The sequence below is a fragment of the Platalea leucorodia genome, assembly GCF_965183815.1.
Source record: "Platalea leucorodia genome assembly, chromosome: 7".
In the NCBI taxonomy this organism is placed as follows: Eukaryota; Metazoa; Chordata; class Aves; order Pelecaniformes; family Threskiornithidae; genus Platalea; species Platalea leucorodia.
Genome location: NC_138829.1, coordinates 11641754 through 11656467, shown reverse-complemented (window position 1 = coordinate 11656467; position 14714 = coordinate 11641754). Strand labels below are relative to the sequence as shown.

General features: G+C 39.1%; 1 protein-coding gene across 1 annotated transcript in view; it reads left to right on the top strand.

The window, feature by feature from the left end:
- The window catches only part of ASPG (asparaginase), a gene marked incomplete at its 5' end in the record, with an annotated part of 47410 nt that overhangs the window by 19138 nt on the left and 13558 nt on the right, over positions 1-14714 (top strand). The window contains 6 exons of the mRNA XM_082317093.1: positions 2876-2988; positions 4517-4702; positions 7693-7806; positions 10820-10939; positions 12030-12125; positions 13020-13183. Coding sequence (XP_082173219.1) covers positions 2876-2988; positions 4517-4702; positions 7693-7806; positions 10820-10939; positions 12030-12125; positions 13020-13183 — 793 coding nt within the window. The remainder of the gene's footprint in view (positions 1-2875; positions 2989-4516; positions 4703-7692; positions 7807-10819; positions 10940-12029; positions 12126-13019; positions 13184-14714) is intronic.

The following is a 14714-nucleotide window of genomic DNA, read 5'->3' as shown; positions in this document are numbered from 1 at the left end:
ATAATGCAGTACACTATATCAGTCAAACTTTTTACAAGCACAGGCCATCCAAGTCAGAACAGGTTACTGTTTTCTGTGTTGTGCCAAAACCGAATACCCCTAATTAGTCACTCATCCATAGGATAAAAAACTGTTATGAACACCAATACATACAGCTTTTGGTACTTCACCTGCTTGTATATGGGTTTCTTACTTAAGAACAGTTAGTGATTCCTAAGATTTTTTTTAAATTTTTATTTAATTTTTTTTTGTTTGTTTAACAAACTGTGTAGTATGACTATAGGCTGCAAGACCGCTGGTTTATTCAGTACAATGAAGATGCACTTAGCTATGCGATGTAAATATTCTTCCTTTTTGTGGATGTAATCTTTGAGACGGAGGATGCAAAGGGTGTGTTCTAAATTTTTTTTTCCCCTGCATGGCGCTCTGCCTTACTTTACAACAGTTCTGAATAAATCAGAGATGAAGTCGGGCTTTTATGCATATTTGCTTGTCTTTGGCTCTTGCATCACACTTGCCTTTTGTTCTGCTTTTTAGACTCGTTTGTCTAATGGAAAACTGATATCTGTGGAGTCTGCAGTACTGAGCAAGTTATGTAGGCTGATGAGGTTCATGACCAAGAGAATGTTAACTCAGGGACAATCTTTAGTTCTTTTTTTTAATGTAGTTTGGAATTACATCACTGTACTATGTCTGCATGCATTACATTTATCTTGAAGATGATACATTATTTGGTAGAGCGTACTCCAGGAGTACAGGTATAGGCCTGGTGTAGGTCTGACTTCTGAACCTATCCTCTGATCTCTCTCCTTGGTCTTCTGCTTTTGGCAGTATCTTAGTGATCCATGCCAAGGCAGGTTTGCTCAGTTCATCCTTGAAGTTTGTTCCAGGCGTTAGGGATGCTAATAGTTGCCAAACTTAGTAGTATACATTTGTGAAGTTTCGGCAGGGACTCCTAGCTTATGGAGGATAAAGGAAAGCTCGCTCTGATACAATTTTGTTGCCATCCCTTCTTATAGAGGAGGCTGCTTTTAAAGCATTAATCTGTGTGTTAGAAGGTTGAAAGGATTGGATTTATTGCTGAACACTGCTGCTTCTTAAAGCACAGTGCTCATGAGTGAACATGGTTAGCCAGGCCTATGAACCTCAAGCAGAACAAATGCACGGCTTTCTGCACTCACCCATGTACCTCCTGCAGGTCTCTAACTCACTCTGGAAAGCTCATGGAGGCCTTTGAGAGCTCCTTGGCTAACTACTAAATCCAACCAGGTGGTTTCAGAACCACGCTGGCCAGCTTAGCACAAAGAAACTGTAGAAATGGTCTATATTTCTATTCTCCCATTCCCAGAGCATTAGGAATCCATGTGCTGAAGCGTGGCTGGTTGGACAAACATGATGCCAAGCCAACTGCTTGTGACCTGTTTAAAGACTTCTGGTATTTTTTTAGAAAGAACATACAGAGGCTCCAGTTACTGACAGGGCACCACGACAGGAAGGGAAAGTTCATAAAGTCTTATAGGTGACTGCTGTTTTCTGTCCTGACTTAATGGATTGTGTAGTTTTTAGTATCTCTGGTAATAGGGCAATGCAGTAGGCTTCAATGGAGGCTTTTAAATGTACTCTGAATTTTCTTGCAAATGTCTGTCTACTGATTGCAAGAGATTGCAACAGTAATTGGTGTGAGTAACTCTCCGCACGGCTGAAAGCAAGTCAGTATTATGCACGCAGATCTTTTATCTGTCTTGCTGCTTGGGAGTTTCTCCAAAATCTGAAAAACTTAAATCATGATGGGGGAACAGGTGGCTTTAGAGCATGGTCTACTTTCACTGAAGCATGATGCTCTGAGCTGTTAGCTGCTGTTTGTTAAACCTCTTCCACTGCCTTGTAAGAGCCGTCAGCGCTACCAGTGCTGCGCTCCTACACTGAAGTAGTAAAATTTTGAAATCAATAATGCATGACTTGGCTTCTAATAATGCAACACAAACAAACTATTAGTTAAACAGCTGGCTTCTGGCTCTAAATGTATAATCGGAGTTAATTGAATCCTTGCTATTTTATTTAATCGTTAGTAACTACCTAATAAACTCTGGAGGTGATTAGCGGCAACCGTAACTGCATTTGTTATCTCTTATGTCTGGGAAGATGAAGGTCTGTTTTCTAAACATGAATCCAGGCTGGTATCAGGCCAACTACATAACAATGAAGTTTAGGTCAGTGCGTGGCAGGTAAATATCTCACCTGTGCTAGGCCTGCACGGCGCTCTGTTGGTTGAGGCTTTCTGAGCACTCTCAACTGGAAGAGTTGGCACTAACAGGACATGTTCAACATTGTGAACCCATTGGGTCTAGTACTCGGATGCTTTTTACAACTCCCAGACTTCTCTTTTGAAGAGGTTGTAGTAGAGGTATACAGCTTTGTGTCTGATAGGTCATCCTATTCACTAATGGGTGTTGAACTAAAATATCCATTTTGGAAGTCTTTGCTATAAAATGCTATTAAATTGAAGTATACATGTTAAATATCTTCTTGAAGAGCACTAACTTAGAAATATTGATGAGTAATACTGATATATCTTGGAATCTAGGCTATTTTGGAATTAAAGTTAAAATATAACACAGTTGAGGCTGACCTGGATGTGGTCTTGAAAACATATTTTGTGGTACCTAATAAATAAAGTGTGTTAGATCAGCTGTTACAGCTGCTGTCTTAAATGGGTCTTTATCTCCTCTTTTCCAAAATACATTGTCTTTCATGAATCCCCTACATAAGAAACAGTTTTAAAGACAGACTTACTTTTTTGTAAGTATGAAGTGCTACAAGTGTACTTAATATTATGTCTTAATATTAAATTAAAAAGGCCATTTCTCTTTAACAGTAAACTGGGAAACAGTGTGGAGAGCCAATACTAAAAAGAAATTTCGAGTTCACACCAATATGAACAGGAATGTTGGGCTTCTGCGAATCTTCCCAGGAATCACTGCTGCTGCTGTAAGTGTCACCGCTTCATTTTGGAAGTGGGTGAAGTGATGCTCAAATACTTGATTAGTTAGCTGAAGCAGGGAAGCTGCATTGTTGTAGCAATGGTTGGGGTTTTGGAGGGAAGGGAAAGAATCTGTCATCTTCTGATAAACGTTTTTTTGGAATATCAGAGCATTCAAAGACTATTTTCATATGCCATAAACTACTGATAAAAGCTTTTCAAATATCTTTTGTCTAAACCGCCTGGGCTCTGAAACTTAAAATTAAGTTCTTATCAGGGCTCATAAATAGGTCAAGTGTGCTTTTCCAGGCAGGTGCAGGCTACAGTGACCATGGAAATGCTCTCTTGCTGCATATTGAGGCATATTAATAGAAATCTTGTGAAAGAATACACAATATGGTAGGTGGAGGGGAGTGTGACTATTTGTACAGCTCATGCTTCTTTTTTAAGGTTCATTTTGTCTCACACTGATGGTTAACATGACCCTCAGCATTCATAAAAAGCTGAAAATGAGAAGTGGGATTTTGCTGCTGAAAATGGGAAGTGGGATTTTTTTGCCTTTAGGAATTATTTTGCAGAACTGTGGTTTTAGGTAGATTTGTCTTTACATTTTTGTCTAATACTAGTTCCATTAAATTGACAGGTCTTTCGTGGCTGTTGCCATCTTAAATTGAATCCAGTAGTTTAAGCAGCACTTCTCAATTATATTACCATTCTTTTTAGGTGAATATGAACAGATGGAAAGGCAGAGGGGTGGTATATTTGCAATAAAACTCCAACTGCATAGTTAGCCTCATGGGGGCTTACAGTGTATTGCATTTAGCGTATGTGATCAGCAAGGAAACGTCTAGGTTGTTTAAAATACATCTTTCTAGGAAGAGGACTTTGCTAGGCATCTTCTTGCAGTGAGCCACAATAGCTACCTCATTAACAACTGGCCCAGAATGAATTAGTGCCTCCTTTTTTTTCTGCCTTGAGTTAAGTCAATTGAGTTTTGAGTTAAAAGAACTCCAGGCTTCATTAGAATGTTGTTTCCTGAAAGGTGAGACTCTCTCTCTCTCTCTCTCTCTCTTAGTTAGGCAGACATTTGTTAACAAAACTCTTTGCTAAAGTAACAAATCTGGGCAGGGGTGGGGGTTCTAATCTCAATTAATAATGCTGCATTTATTTTGTAAGTGTAAATCTACCCTTTTGTTCCACCGTGGTGCAACAGTATAGCCTGTTAATGGCACTTGAACAATAGCGTCCTTTTTCACACTGAGGTCATGACTGTAGAAAATAGTTTATTTTAAAATCTATCCCTCTAGGAATTTTAAAGGAAGCTAAAGAGTGAAATTCGCATTTTTTTAAAGCTTATTCTACAGTCCCAGTTATTGCAAATGGAGAGCACAGAAGGACATGAGAAGACTGAGGCATGAGAGCCTGTAAGACTATGACAGGAATAGACCATTTTTAAAAACGCTGTGCCATGCATGAAAATCTTAATGTGACTTAAACACATCTTTTGTCTCTCTTCCCTGTCTTACTTTTAAACAGGTAAAAGCATTTCTTCAGCCTCCAATTGAGGGCATTGTAATTGAAACTTATGGAAATGGCAATGCCCCAAACAACAGAGAAGACTTGCTGGAAGAACTGAAGAAAGCAACTGAACGAAAAGTAGTGATTCTGAACTGTACGCAGTGCTTACGAGGGTCTGTTAAAATGGTCTATGCAACAGGGCAGGTAAGGGTTGTACAATGATTTCAGACTCTATTGCTGTGTAAAAGAAACATCCCACTGATACAACTTGATTGTATACTTCTAGTAGTCCCGGTGTATAAGACCAGATTTGTTAAACTCTAAAGATATTGCACATGAAATAACTATATCTGAAAAATCTTAAGCTGGAAGCATTTAAATATGTATCTGCAAACAAGATCGTGTTACTCCTAGTCTGAATGGTCAAAACAGTCAGCTCAAATCCCAAATTAGTGATTGCTTGCTCTTGTCGTGTGCAGCGCTCCAGGGTACCTTGCATTAGATTGGTAGTATCTCCCAAAGGGATTCCACTGAGCTAGAAGCTAGTTTAGGAGTCAGATGATCAAATAAAGTAGTATTTGGTAGGCCAGCAGTTACTTAGCTACAATGTAAGAGCATCAAGAAAGCCTGCAAATCCAAGCAATATTCCAAATCCCAGTTTTTTATTTGCCTGGAAATACAACTGAATTCAGTGAGAGATTGGACAACAGTATGTAAGGAACCGTCTGTCTTGCAGCACGGAAATCAGTTGTGTTTAACCCATGAAGGCTAGCTTAAAGCAGACTTTGTGTAGATAGTGTTAATATTCAGGGCATTTTATAGTGAGTTTCTCAATTGTGTATTAAGATGTGACATCACTGGCACTAATAAGAGCTCAAAGCCATATAAGAGTATGTGTTGCATGTGGTAGTGTGAAGGAAGCTGGTTTAACTGGCCTATATAAAAAGGCTAGCCATTAAATAGCCAAGAAGCATGCCAGAGGGTGACTCATCCCCCTGTTTTAGACACCTGGTTTTGTTGGGAGCAACTACCTGTCTGGCAGAGCCAGCCTCTTCAGTGACTGCAAGGCAAACCCAGATACTCTAGTCTGGTGCTGAAACCTGCCTCTTTTAACATTGGTTTTGACACAGCTTTAGATTATATTTGCTTCAAGAACACGTAGTCTGTTTTGAGGAGAAAGAAAAGGAGATTGTAAGAGTTTCTTTCCACCTCTTCAGTATCCAAACTCGGTATTTTCTGATATGGGCAGTTATTTGGGTGTTGGTAAAACTTTTGCACAACTTCATGGAGGTGTTCTGAGAAGTATTAACTTTGACAAAGATCCTGTGCTCTGTAGCGAATACGATAGGAATACATGGATTATATAAAACAGTTCACATGGAAGGAAGAAAGCAGTTAAGTCAATAAAAGATACCAAACATATTTGAAAAACAACATAACAATTAAGCCTAGCTTTTATGTGATCTTCTGCTTGAAATGAACTGCTAAAATGTATGGAAGGAAGAAAAAAAACCTTTTCTATGCTCTGGTTAAAAGATTCTCCAAGTAGACACCTCTAAAATGGCTCTTTGCACTCTGATCCAGACTGTTGATATGCTGAATTGAAAGATTCCGCTCAGGTCTTACTGAACCACTGTAAGGCTGTGTGGAAATGTGTTCACTTCTGGCTCCCACTTTTTATATGGAGCATGTGTTGCTTCAGTATCCACTGATGGAGGCTGCCCCGTTTTCTTGGCATCTTTTGAGGAGAACACTGACAGAGCCAAGTCCTACAAAATTACTTGATGCTTGTTCTTTCATTGTGTTCTCCTTTTTGTAAGGAACTGCTCAATAGAGGAAGTATCAGGGGTGAATGCTGGAAAGTTGCTGTAATGTTAACTTTACTTTGATTTTTCTTGAAATAAAATCTTTCACAGGTCTCTGCATACGGCTAGGCCATTTTTTACTCATTCAAGCTAGCCAGGTAGGTCAGCTGAGTCCCTGGTTTCCCTTGAAGTGTTTGTTTTAATTAACTGAACGTCTGGCCTCTGATCCATCTGCACAGTAGAAATTTATAATTGAAGGGACTTTAGGTATAGGAAGGAAGCTGGGAAATCCCTTCCTCCTCCTCTTTCTCAAACCCGCTGAAAAAAGCCCTAACTGTTCTTTGGCTAGCTCTGCAGTACAGAAAGTATTTCTCCCCTTCTCTGTATATGTTTTCCCATGGGACATTTAAAAATGTTAGTCTGGGGCTCTCGGAGGTGGTTAATGAGCTGATTAAGGCTCTGTCTCTTGCTACAAATATTAGTTAAGCCACAACAAGTTTCAAAGCTGAAGTTTATATACAACGTATTTAAAAGTAAAATGCAGTGTAAAGAACCTACAGCAAGATGCTTAACTGTGAGGCATCACATTATGACAAAGATGATGATCTGTGGTTTCAAGAAGCCTGAGTGTTTGCCCAGGTACAATTTAGTGACAAGAGATCTGAAATCTCCTTTGTCTTTGCTGTCTTGCTCACTGTACGCTTATGGAGCTTTCTGACCATAGCAAAGATCTTTCTGCTTTTTGCTTTGGTTCAGATAGTTTATTTTTTTTAACTACCAGAAAGATAAGTTAAAAAGGTCATCTTTTTCAGTTGTTCTTATCAGAACTGTGTAAATTACATATTTTAGTTGTATGTTCTAAATCATACACTGCTAGCGCAGGCTGAAAGGATCTGAAAACACTCCTGCTGTGAGCACACTGTAATGCTGGAATTCATCCAAAGCAATGCCCCATAAAAGAATGGTAAATATGTCTGTGTGAGAACAGCCTACTTGGCAATGTTCAAAATGCCACTGGGTTAAAACAGAATAACTGCAGCTTTTCAATAAAGGGAATCTGACAACTCTGCAGATAGCTGATACGGACCTGTAACCTTTCCCTTTTAGCATACTAAGTGATCGTGGCAAGCGTTTGGGTGAATTCTTCAATGTTATTGCATGAAAAGTAATTTAAAGTAAAAGTCATCTTTATTCAGCTGGCTCTAGTATTTGCTTGGTATTTGATAACTAAAATTACAAAAATTATAGTGGCAGTAGGAGGAGCAAGAGAGTGGAGGCACGGCTGCGTACTGTATTCTGTGTAGCTACTCATCATTCATACACATTTTCTGTTCACATGGGTATTTATGAATGCTGTGCTAATTGGAATCATTATTCCTTTTTATTCAGACTCTTGCTGATGTTGGAGTAATTCCTGGAGGTGATATGACACCAGAGGCAGCCCTAACTAAACTGTCATACACACTCAGCAAGAGTAAGCTTAGCTGGGAGGAGAAGAGGCAGGTAAATATTTCAGTGTGACCTTGAAAGGCTTTAACTTTCTCATCTACTGTGCTAACTTCTGCTTAGCTGAATGCCTTGAGCTTCTCCCTTGCATTTAAAAGCAATTGGTTCCAGAGCCATAATGGGAACATCACGTGGTTTTTTCCTTAAGGAAAATACTGTTAGGCAAATGAATGCATGTAGATTGGGAGAGAAAAGAATTCTCTGCAAAAGTCAGGTGAAGACCATGACCGAGCCATGAAAATGCCATCTTTAAATGGTAGTAGTCTACCTTGGACATTTCTGTGCTAAAAACCCATATGTGGAAATTCATATGGGAGACAGAATCCCAACCCTACTGAAGTCAGCAAAGATCTTGTCATTGATCTTAGTGTGGTAAAGATTTCATCCAAGACTCATTCACACAAAGCTAATTCTGAAAATAAATATTGCCTCCAGCCTCTTCCTCGACAGCATTACTCATGACAGTGTTAGATTTTGTTTCTCTAAGAGGAGATACACTTTAAAATACATAAAAAATAGAGGATTATTCTAAGAACCAATTGTAACTGATTTTAAAATCATAACCCCTTTAACAATGTTCTTACTGTTCATTGGTGCTTAATCAAAGCTTTTCTCCTCAAATTACATAGTTATATATCATGTTCCTTTTATAGAAGGAACATCTAGCTCTGAATTAGATAGGGGAGCAGCAGTCTGCAGGAATGCATGTGCTTCTGTGCTTGTATGCAGTGAAATCATAATCCTGACACTTTGGGAGATGACATCACGATGAGTCACTCTCTAGACTCAAGCACTGCATGCACATGTGTATCTTATGATGGTGTTTTGTTTTTATTAAAACTGAAACAAATTTGATCATTATTTCATGCTCAATATGTTCCAACCAGTAGCAGCTCTTGAGACAAACATATTTGGATACCTATGATCATAAGTGGGGTGGCTGGAAGCACCACTTACCGTGCTTAGAAACAGTTTCAAACTCTGAGCTTTTGATTGTTTGCTAAAGCCCTGGGTCTGAAAAATGAGAGGAGGAGGAGCTATGTGTTTCTTCAGTGAGGATGGCAAGAACAAACTCTGCGCAAGAGCATGCTTGATGGGCGACATAATGCTGTGTGAAGAGTGGTGGTATTGCATGTGTTTGTGTATATACACTTTACAAACCCAGGCTCTTCACTGATGTCCCTTTGGTGCACTCACTGACCCTGGAACATACATATATTAGCCTGTTTTTTTAATGCAGACTTTAATCTTCTTGCACAGAGGATTATTTGACCTGGGACAGGAGAAACTTTCCCAGCTGGCTTCCTGCCTAGGTGTGTGAGTTAAAACTTAATTTGAGATCCAGTTTGCTGAGGTGAGATAGCTGACTTACTCAGGTGAGGACTTGGTGACGGGACGTTTTAGGTACTACTGGCACGAGGTACTCCTCCATCTTCATGTGCTGCCCTTTGGAATGTGCTACACAGTTTTTGTGTGGTGGTGCTGGGACCTCCTTTATATGGTTTGCAAAACAAAATAACTTTTGCAATTTCTTTGAGTTAAGCAGGATCGGTTTCCTCATTTGACTCATTGTACAGACCCACAAACAATTGTGTTGGCACAACTAAGGGAGCAGCATGCTGCATTGCCTGGGCAGGAATGAGTGGTAGAGACCAGGAGAAGAAGAAAGCCTGGAAATATGTTGTCTGTGGCAATATCTTCAGCTAAACATATCACCGAACAATAGTCTCCCAAGAGACGGAAGCTCTCCTGAAGCTGGCGTGGTTATTTTAGGATTCTCTTTCAACATGAAGAAGCAAGGAATGTGCCCCCAGACACATGCAAATGACTGCAGAGCTGGTAGGACTGAGTAAGGCACGTAGGGCTTTGCACAGAGTGCATTTAGCACAGGTGCCAATTGCTAGGGTTACCTGTGCAAAGCAATGATCTCAACCTGTCAAACTCCAAAAGTGTGCCAAAGCAGTTGGTATCCTCCGAGTTACATGTATATGGGACTCTTCCAGCAGACAGCTACAAGTGTTGTCAGCGCTTGGAGTTTTTTTTTAATAAAGGGCATGCCTAGACATAAATAAACCTGGGGCATTCCTCCTTCCAACATCACATCTGTTTCTTGCAAACTTTCACAATCCTGCTTTTTAAAATTCTAATTGAAATAACTACGTGCTTTATAGCTGCATCAGCAACCTTTCGTGAAAGAGTGCCAGTATGTAAAATTGTCAGAATTGAGGAAACCAGTTGCTTTTTCTCAATGACTCTCTCTGTTCTCCAGATTTCCCAGAACCTGTCTTTTGGAGTATTTTCTTTTCTTTATTGCCATGTTCAAGCACTTTCTACATGTGAATTGGCTGACCTTTTTTTGTGTTGTTTTTTTTTTTTTTTCCTCTAGTTGTATTGGATGCACCCATCCTGCGAACTGTTACATGCCTGCTTTAATATTGAATGACTAGTACTACTGTAGACCCTCTGCATTCAAAGCTGACTCTATGGCCAAATTTTAACAAAATCAGGGCTAACAGAGCTGTTTGAAAATCCATTGAAATACATGACTGTCCACAGACAGCACTGGGCTTTGTTTTGAGGCCTACGTACACAGTCTGTGTAGGAGTACTGAGGTTTGGGAATGCTGGCAAAAGGCAGCGTTTCAGAATATTCTGGTCTTCAGCCTCGCTCTGCTAATTACTATCTTTGTGTTTTTAAGTAGGCTGCAGCTTACCCCATTAGGGAACTTTTGTCTGCATACTCTAAAAATTGGGGTGTTTTGTTATGTGTTTATTTTGGTTTCTTTGCTTTGGAAGAAAGTTTTATTTGCCTGTCCCCTTTTCCTCCCCCCTTTGTCTTTTTAAACTTGCAATCTTCATGGGACAGTAACTATTTCTTTAATCTTTTGTCTGCATTCAATTAGTTTCCATAATTCCTCCAAACAATTTTCTAACTTGATCCTAAGGTTTTTTATTAGACTACTACCATATTTTTCCGCTGCTAACAAAGGATTTGATTGCTTGCTTTTCAGATGCTGAGTGAGAATCTAAGAGGAGAAATGACTCTTGTACCCACAGGAGCCAAGATCTCTCTGAGAGATAGCAAGTTTATTCAAGTGATTGCCAAATCTCTGAGTATCAGCAGCAAGGAGGTATATACTTAAATATTTAAAATTGAACTCATGTAAAGCGGTAGACTCAGTTAAATGAACCTAGCTTAAAGATGAACAGCAAAGCTGAAAGAAAAATGGAACATTGGAGCTTTTATATTAATTTTTTAGTACTGAGTGTCCCAGCTAACCAGTTGGGTTAGGGAGAAAGGCCACAATGACAAGCATAACATTAAAATGTTTTTAATTAAAAAGATATTAACTTTTTTTTCCTCTTTGTAGCTCCATCTTGAGTTTATTTTCTTGGCTGGCTGGTCGCAATAACAAGCCTCAGACAGTTACTGTAATTCAGGGTATCAATATGAAAAAGTGCTTTGTATTTTTGTGGTCAAATGTATTGACAGTTTGGAGCAATCCAAATAATAACGGCTAAAACAGCTTAATTGTACATGCAGTCATAGAAGGCTGATAATAAGGAAGCATTACACAAGCGTAATTTGTGGTGTTTTATATTAGTCCCTCCCCATTGGAAAATCAGAAAATACAGTATTGGTTGTAAGATACAAGTATTTGCTTTTCTCTTGGCTTGGTTTCAGGGAAGATGGGATTTTTAGTAGCTAATGAATACTGAATGTATGGTTCTTCTTTAGTAACTGTGAGAAATGGGAGGATATTTAGGGGGCCTATGAGGCTTGTCAGTGCAGGTTTGGAAGTACAGGTTACACAAATATCTGAGGAATAACATGAATAAAGTTGATCCAGTCTTGAGGAGACTGGACTATATGTTCTTTTCTAACTCCTACCAGCGCTGTTTCTCTTACTGTACTGATGTGTAACTATGGCAGTACCGAGATGGTAATTAGTGTATGCTCCTTAAATGGTATATATAGATATCAGGTAATTGTAGTGTTGCCAGGGAGGAATATAAATCTTTCATGGATGTGAGACCGACAAAATGTAAAATAACATGAGACTTCTTTCCTTCCAAGAACTAAATGCTACCATTTTTAAATAACCAAATGACTAATTTGGAAACTTTACATGAAAGCAAGGGCAGTGTTTTTATGACTTGGACATCAAGCATATTAGAGGCGAGGCTGATATTAAATGTTTAATTTTATTTGTTTCTCAGGAGCTAGAAGCCGTAAGAGATGCATTAATTCCACCTTTGGCTTGTGCTGCAGCTAAACTGGGTGACATAGATGCTCTGAGAGCCATAGCAGAAATGGTAATCTAAAATGAACAGTTTGTACAAAACACATTTTTTTAAATAGAACTGTAAATGATGGGAGTAAGCTATGCTCACTGGGAAGCAACTACCTAAGTCTTAGAATCAAAGTGCTTTGACTAATACAATTGGTTTCTAGGCTTCTCGGTCTTTGTCTTTCAAAACTGGTATGTTCTTTCCCCTATCTGGTTCTCAGCTTTTACATTTTCTTTTGAACTGTGAAAATACAGGTAGATTAAAATGCAAGTTCTTATCTGCTAACTTGGAACATTTTAAAATGGTTTGTGCTACTTTCTTTCGCTTAACTTTCTTTATGCATATTCATAGTATCCAGCTTTTGGATGTAAATCTGTCATGATTAAAAAAAAAAACCTTGAAAATTATATTTAAGCAAAACACAGTGCAGTGCTAATTCAGGATTTTTGGCCCTCCCTATAGCTCTAGCTTGGGTTATACGTGGAAAAAAAAAAAACAGGCATTTCCCTGTATCATCTTCTACACCTCTTTTTTTTCTCTTTGCCTTGGTTTACCCTACTCTTGAGACTTTGGTAATGGGCCTCGAGAAAGGATAAATATATCTTGAAAATTACAATAAACTAAGACAAGTAAAATTAGCAGACTATAGGCACAAAGCTGCTGTGCGGCATACTGCAATAAAGAGCATATCTGAAGGGGCTGTAATGAGAATACGTGTAGAGGGGGGAACATGCAGAAGGTGGAATAAATATCTTTATTGGTACTAAAACAACGCTACAAGATAAACTTTATGTAAGTTCGACAAGCTTAACATTTTGGTGGCAGAATTAAAATGTGGTGTATGCATGTACTGTTGTACCAACAACTTAATGTGCAGCCATTATCTTTTTAGCATGCGAAGGATCTGTCCTTTTGTAGGGTGGAAACTTGAGCTGTGGAGACTATGATGGCCGAACTCCACTTCATATTGCAGCCTCTGAAGGGCATTTACCATTAGTTGAGTATTTGTTGACATCTGGCGCAACTGTTTATGCTAAAGACAGATATGGATCTACCCCACTGATGAATGCGATCAAGTTCAGGTAACAACATAACTTATACACCACTCTATGTAAAGTTTATAAACCTTCTATCATTTTGGATTTAAAGTCCATCCCTGTGTTTTGGTCTTGTTTTGTCTCAGCAGTCATGTGTTAAAATGACAGCAGTTAAAATAACACAAACCAGCTTAATTTCAAAGGATGTGACTGGCCTAAATTAAAAGATCTTTTTAAAATAATATGAAATGAAAGCAAACAACTTGGTATGCATGCAAAATTTTAGCATAAGGTAACTTATTGCTGCCTTCCCACCAAGATTTTGCCCATAATTTCAGGACTCCACTCTTTGTTATGAGGCTCCCTTATAAAACAGAGCCAAACTGATAACTCATTTTGACTGTCAGAAGTGAGAGTGCAGGACCAAGGGCTGTCTGTTTTCTTTCTGCCCTCCCCTTTCTCATCAAGACCAGACTGTTTCAACTGGCACAAAATATACTGGTAGGTTGACATGTTTTAATCTTTCCCTTCCACCAGTGCTTTCCTGAGTCTCTTGCTGGCTGACTGGTTTTTTTGATTTTTCCCTTCCACCCACTCATAATTATATGGGATGGCTGCATGGCTCTGCCTGCTTTGTGGATTTCCTCTTCCTGTTGTTCTGGATGTCAGCAGTTCTTGAATGGTAGTCATAGACATGCGATTTACTGGTCTTTTCCATGTTGTATAGTCCTAAAGAATGGCCATAGCACAGAATATAAAAGTTATCAGATATCAAAATTTAATTTTAAAACAGTTTATATAGCCTGGGGATTCATAGAGCCATTGGTCTTCTAACGTGTTAGAAGCTGCATGCCCTAATCTCTTCTTGTTTCTTTGATCCACTTTCAGCTCCTAATCTCATATTCATTCTGTATGATGGCAGGAGGGAAGCTTTTTTCTGTAAAGGAGCTTGAGTGGTAGAATTTTCATGGTCTTCATCGATGTCTGTCCCCAAATATTCCTACAGCTTTCTAATGTTGACAAGTTCACCTGGTCTGTCAAGCTGGAGTGAGCTCGCTGGGAGGTCTGACGGTCCTGGTTTTGCATTGGCTGCAGGAATAACTTGAAGGTTTTTTCTGTCTCAAAGACCAGATGTAGAAAAGTCAACAGGCTCTTGAGACTTGAAGTCCTGTGTGGCCACACTGTGCTATTGCCATACCTACTGCATGGTCCCCTGTGGCTTTGTAGTTGTTGCTTTATCTCATGAATATATAAGCCTTTCAGTGGCAAACCCTTAAAGTCTTAAAGCAAAAACAAGCCCAACAGCAAATCAAACAAACAGCCTCGCAGTTGAATAGAGGTGGCTCTGGTCCAATGTGAGAAAATGCTAAAGCATTAGATACCATTAGATGTTCCTGCAAATCAGGCACCTACTTTTTTTACCACACCCATCTACCGCCTGAGGAATTTCACATGAGCTTGTTGTTTGGATTCCTTAGTCTTGCCACTCCTATATTAGACTCCTACTATGACTCTTACGCTCTTTAAAACTGCACACCCATTTTGATACAGGGAATTGTAAAAGGAAACTGCACCA